Source organism: Mirounga leonina, unplaced genomic scaffold (assembly GCF_011800145.1).
Source record: "Mirounga leonina isolate KUSES-001 unplaced genomic scaffold, KU_Mleo_1.0 Mir_101414, whole genome shotgun sequence".
In the NCBI taxonomy this organism is placed as follows: domain Eukaryota; kingdom Metazoa; phylum Chordata; class Mammalia; order Carnivora; family Phocidae; genus Mirounga; species Mirounga leonina.
In genome coordinates this window covers 915,378-921,425 of record NW_023270121.1, presented here as the reverse complement: position 1 = coordinate 921,425, position 6,048 = coordinate 915,378, and the positions used below count along the sequence as shown (strand labels likewise).

The 6,048-nt window shown below is 40.5% G+C and overlaps 1 protein-coding gene across 1 annotated transcript; it reads left to right on the top strand.

Moving 5' to 3' along the window:
• Positions 1 to 555: 555 nt before the first annotated feature.
• LOC118020656 (protein BHLHb9-like) lies at positions 556 to 4,548 on the top strand. Its single transcript, XM_035020445.1, has 4 exons — positions 556 to 676; positions 1,076 to 1,151; positions 1,497 to 1,565; positions 1,871 to 4,548. The coding sequence occupies exon 4, from the start codon at positions 2,161 to 2,163 to the stop codon at positions 3,811 to 3,813; it is 1,653 nt and encodes a 550-aa protein (XP_034876336.1). The 5' UTR covers positions 556 to 676; positions 1,076 to 1,151; positions 1,497 to 1,565; positions 1,871 to 2,160; the 3' UTR covers positions 3,814 to 4,548.
• The last annotated feature ends 1,500 nt before the right edge of the window (positions 4,549 to 6,048 follow it).

The window sequence follows — 6,048 nt, the reverse complement described above, 5'->3', positions numbered from 1 at the left end:
CCGGTGGCGTCGGCTACTCCGGGCCCTGATTCTGGAAAGGGGCCTGTTGGGTCCCGGGCCCTGGGCGCTGTCCTTTCCCACAGCTGCCTGGTTGATGCCAAAGTCTTTCTGTGTGGTAGATCTGGCGCATTTAGCAAAAGGGCAGTTGAGTGGGTAGATTATGAAGACATCAAAATGAAGTGTTTATCCACCTCATAATATTGCCTTCCACATTTATATTTTGCACCCAAATAAATGCAAGGAAATGACAGAGTGAGGAGTAGATCACCTTTCACAGGAAGGGTCTGTGTGAAGAAATAGTGTGGCATTAATCCACCTTTCTCCTTCAGGATCCTTTTTCTCAACATCGCAGCCCACTTTAATATGTTGAGGTGTGGGAATGGTGGGTCAGAATGGAGGGGAATGTTTTCCGAAGCGTCAATTTAAACCCTATGACGTTTATACTTACTTCCTGATTCTTCAAAAGGTGGTGTTAGGACCTGAATTCTGGGAAACTGTCTATTAACCTGGTATTTTGCTGCCATTGTCAGTATATTCTCTTGGTGTTTTGCTGAATGCTCCTCCTCCTTTTTGCAGGACGTGACTCTTCTCCCCCTAAAAACTGTTCTTTGGTGGGAAGGATAGAAGTTCCTGAGGACCCCTGCTGTGTAGGCTGGCTGGCATCGGTGGCAATGAGGTAGTGTCTGTGTATGCATGGGGAAACGGTAGGGGCATGCAAAAATGGTATTGAAATAATAGTCACTATTATCTTTACTGAGTGCTTTCTAAATACAGTTGCCTACATTCCACTGTCCACTCTCCCGTCTCATATTTTGTTCAGGGAAAGAGGTGTGGCCTCTGCTGGGAAAATGACAGAATTAAAAATTAGGAGGAAGTATAATTAGACAAGCTGCAGGTCTTGGGGGAATGGATGCAAAATCATCTGGTAGGAGCAGACAGGTGGGAGACATTTAACATGGCTTCAGATAAACAAAAGTATGTGTTATAACACTTGTGATGGGTGTTGGGCTAAGTCAGTCTCTTCTGTTTTCTCTCTTTTGCCTTTTTATTTATTCTTAAGTTTGTTTCTTTATAGGTTCCTATAGAAATCTGTAGATAGTTGTTCACTTTGAATTAAGCAAGAGGACGAAAACTATTCATTTGGATCCAAGGTGAGTGTGAGCATGAGCACCCCTATTGATTGGGGATGGAAATGGGCTACTGGCAAGTAGGTGAGACCAGATCATATCTTGGAGCCATTGTCTTCCAACTTTCCAGACACTTCTATCCTTACATTTGTATATAGGAAATGGGGATAAGTTAAGCCAGGATTGTGCCTAGAGGGTAATTGATAGATACCCAGGAAATGGAGTGAGAAGCCATGAGGACCAAGGAGGCCAGCAACATTATATAACCAAAGTTCTAGATTTGGAAAGGCATGTATTGAGTTTAGAATTCAGAGGACCTGTTGTCTACCAAATACTCAAAATTCCAAACCTCCTGTATTTTGTCCATAGGTCTGCCTGTATATTGGCTGTAGGCCTTATCATTCCTGAAAGTAAGGAAGGGGAAGAAAATTGCACTAGGTGAGTATAGGTTGGTGTGAGGCCGATCTTGATAGACCTGGATGTTTCTTAGCCTTTCTCACTTTCAGCAAGCTTTTCCATTATCCCTGCTCCTATGTGATACAGAGAAAAGAGTGTGTTAGTGCCTGGGCAGTACATTGTTGGGCATTAGTGGGAGCATGGAAGGGATAAAATGAGGTAACAGAGTTTTCTAATATTCCACTTCTACCACACAATCCATCTCTATTCTCATGTCTTGTGTGGCTGTCTGCCTGGAGAAGCACAGCTGGAAGAGACTTAAAGCTCATTTTCTTCTTCCACCTCAGATCCATCTCCAGTGGTGGCTACAGTGGCCTTGGAGTGGCAGATCATCACCTTCAACAGGTCTGAACTCAGGAACCATCATCTTCACTCAGGCTGATCGCCTCTGTCTTCTCTCTGTATCACTGACAGAGGCTGTGTGTTTGGAAAGGGGACTGTGTGACTGATGAGCTGATGACTAACTCTTGCTACAAAGTTTATGTCTGACCCAGTGAAAGAGTGTTAAGACATTGACCTGGGACACATTGAGAACCAAGGCCAAGATTGTATAGGTCTATATAACTGGTCTTCAACCATGACTGGGGCTAAGAATGAGAGTAAAAACAAAGCCAAAACTCAAAAAAGGGCTGGTATACAAGCTGAAGCAAAGAGGGAGTCTACTGCCATAGTCAGACCTATAGCCAAGACCCAGGACAAAGCAATAGCCAAAGCAGGGTCTCAAGCTGATGCAGCGGCAGTGACGAAGGCAAGGTCTAAGAACAGGATTGTTACTGAGATAAAGGAAAGAGCCCTGGCAGATTTCAGTCCCAAAGCTGACGATGAGGCCACTAGAGTATCTGGGATGTCTTCTGTGTCTGAGGCTAATGCTGAGTCCAGGTCCATATGTAAAGATAAGGCTGGTATTGATACCTGGTTTTGGGCTGGGGAAGAGGCCAATGTCGGTTCCTGGTTTTGGAATGGAGAAGAGGCTAGTAATCGTTCCAGTGCTAAGGATGAAGGTAAAGCTGGTACTGGTCCCCCATCCTGTGCTGAAAAGTTAGAGCCTGTGGCTGGGGCCAGCTGCAGAGCTAGGCCAGGGACTGAGGAGGAGGAGGAGGAAAATGTTATTGGGAACTGGTTTTGGGATGGAGATGAAGCTAGTTTTGATCCTAATCCTAGACCTGTGAGTAGGATAGTTAGGCCCCAGCCTGTGGATGAAATTAATGAAAAAAATAGGCCCAAGGACTGGTCTGAGGTAACTATCTGGCCCAAAGCCCCTGCTGTAACTCCAGCAGTGTTAGGATTTAGATCCCAAGTCCCATTTGAGACAAAGCCTCCTTCATATATTGTCCTGGCCTCAGCTGAGGAAAATACCCATTCTTTGCCTGTGGTAACAACATGCCCTTCTAGGAGCACTACTTCATGCTCACAGCCTGTCCCTGAGTACCCATTTGGTTCTGACCCTTGCATCCAGACTATAGAGGAGATTAGACGCCAAATCAGGATCAGGGAAGTGAATGGGATTAAGCCATTTGCTTGCCCTTGCAAAATGGAATGCTACATGGACTCTGAGGAATTTGAAAAACTTGTTACCTTACTTAAGTCAACTACTGATCCTCTCATTCATAAAATAGCTCAAATTGCAATGGGGATCACTAATGTTCATCCCTTTGCCCAAGAGTTTATTAATGAGGTGGGTGTAGTGACGCTTATTGAAAGCTTGCTCAGTTTTCCTTCCTCTGAAATCAGAAAAAAGGCCGTAATTACTCTGAATCCTCCTTCTGGGGATGAGAGACAACGCAAGATTGAATTACACGTTAAGCATATGTGTAAGGAAACCATGTCTTTCCCCTTGAACTCACCCGGACAGCAATCTGGATTAAAGATACTAGGGCAACTGACTGCTGATTCTAACCATCACCACATTGTTGGCAGTTACTTTTCAGAGCTTTTCCACTTGCTATCCCTGGGAAATCGTAAAACCAGAAATCTTGTTTTAAAAGTACTTTTGAATATGTCTGAAAATCCAGCTGCAGCCAGAGACATGATCAATACAAAGGCCTTAGCAGCATTAAAACTCATCTTTAACCAGAAAGAGGCAAAAGCCAATCTCGTTAGTGCTGTGGCCATATTTATTAACATAAAGGAGCATATCAGAAAGGGTTCAGTTGTAGTTGTTGATCACATGAGTTACAATACACTGATGGCCATTTTCCGTGAAGTTAAAGTAATTATTGAAACAATGTAAAATGAGCCAGAAATAAAAGTGAACGCTTTGAACAGTCTAATAGGCTGTGTATTCCCAAAGAGCCTTGCATAATATTTTGATTATTACAGTGTACACATTATAAATCACATCTGTAATGTGACATTACCTGCGACAGTCTCTAGGTTTGAGCTAGACCATTTTTGAGATATCAAATGAATATTGCACTGTAAGCTGAAAACATCTGTTGATTTTTATCTTGTGTAGATGGGCAACTTTTTAACATTTTACTTAAGATAGTGAACCAATTCATCTTAAGTAGGCTGAACTTATTCATTAGTATTTGCTTAGATCTATTTGTGGCTTCAAATGGCAAAAAAAAAGAAGGTATCATTGAATTTGTTATCTAGTTGCAGAAATAAAGCATATGCCCACAAAAAGATAACCAACAGCACTCACATATATCCATACATACACACATTCATTGCTGAATGTGCACTCAACATGTAAAGGCAGGAGTTGCTATAGGCTGTTTAATGTAAGAGGAATTACTGTTTGTCCCTTATTCTGCCTTCATCAGATAATTCATGGTAGGAATTATAACCACTGGTGTAAAATGAAGAGAATGTCTGTGTGTGTGAAAATATTAGGTTATATGCTTTGAGATTTCTCAATAGCTAAGAAACTAAAACAAGATCATACTGTAAATACTGTTTGTAACTTGCTTTTTTCCCCACTGTGTATTGTGAACATCTTTCCATATCAATAAATGTGCTTCTATAACATATTTTTGAATCACTTAATGTTTTTTCTGTGTTAACAATTAGCGCATAGTGCCCTAATGTTTCATTGCATATCCCTCTTAAAAATATGCACACATTTATTCTTTTGGAAAAACAAGAGTATAGTATTCTGCAACTTGCCTCATCTTTATAATTATCTTTCCAATTTAGTATTATGCAGATCTAACACGAGATTTTTATTTAATAGCTTTATTGAGGTACAATTGACATACATTAATCCATACATATTTAAAGTATACAATTTGGGGGCACCGGGGTGGCTCATTGAGTTAAGCGTCTGGCTCTTGATTTCAGCTCAGGTCATGATCTCGGGATTGGTGAGATCGAGCCCAGCATCGGACTCTGCACTGAGCATGGGGCCTGCTTAAGATTCTCCTCTCTCTGTCCCTCCCTGCTTCTCTCTCTCTCTAAATTAAAAAAAAAAATTTTTTTAAGTATGTCATTTAATACATTTTGACAAATGTATACATATGTGAAACTATCACCACAGTTGAGATATTGAACATATCCATAACATATCCATCACCACCCCCAGAGTTTCTTCATGCCCCTTTTAATCCCTCCCACATTTCCCTATGTCTCCTTGCCTCCAAGCAACCACTGATCTGTTTTTTGACAATACAGAATTGTTTTCATTTTCTGAAATTTTATATAAATGGAACCATACAGCATGTATTTGGGGGAGTGGTCAGGGGTGTGTGGCTTCTTTACTCAGCGTAAGTATTTGAGACCCATCCATGTTATGTGTTTCAATAGTTCATTGCTTTTTTATTTCCAAGTAGTCTATATGGTAATATCACAGATTATCCATTTACCTGTTGATGGAGATTTGGGTTGTTGCCAGATTTGGGCTATTACAAATAAAGCTGCTATGAGCATTTGTATACAACTGTTTCTGTGGACATGTGCTTTGCTTTTCTCTTGGGTAAATACCTAGGAGTGGAATGGCTAGATCATACGGTAGGTATACATTTAACTTACATTTTCCAAAGTGGTTGTACTGTTTTACATTCCTGCAGCAGTGTGTGAGAATTCTGATTTCTCCACATGCTTTTTAACACTTTGTATGGTTGGTCTTTTTAATTTTAGCTATATCTCATTGTAGTTCTTTTTTCTTGAATTTAAGTATAGTTGACATACAATGATATATTAGTTTTAGGTGTATAACAGTGATTCAACATTTATATATGTTACAAAATGATCATGATAAGTCTAGCTACCATCAGTCACCATATAAAGCTGTTGCATATTATTAAGTATATTCTCTATGCTGTGCATTGTATCCTTGTGTCTTATTTTATAACGGTAAGTTTGTACCACTTAACCCCCTTCCCCTATTTTGCCAATTCCCTTCCTATACCCTCCCCTCTGGCAACCACCAGATTATCCTCTGTATCTATGAGTCTGTTTCTGTTTTGTTTGTTCATTTGCTTTTTAGGTTTCACATATAAGTAAAACTATATAATATTTTACT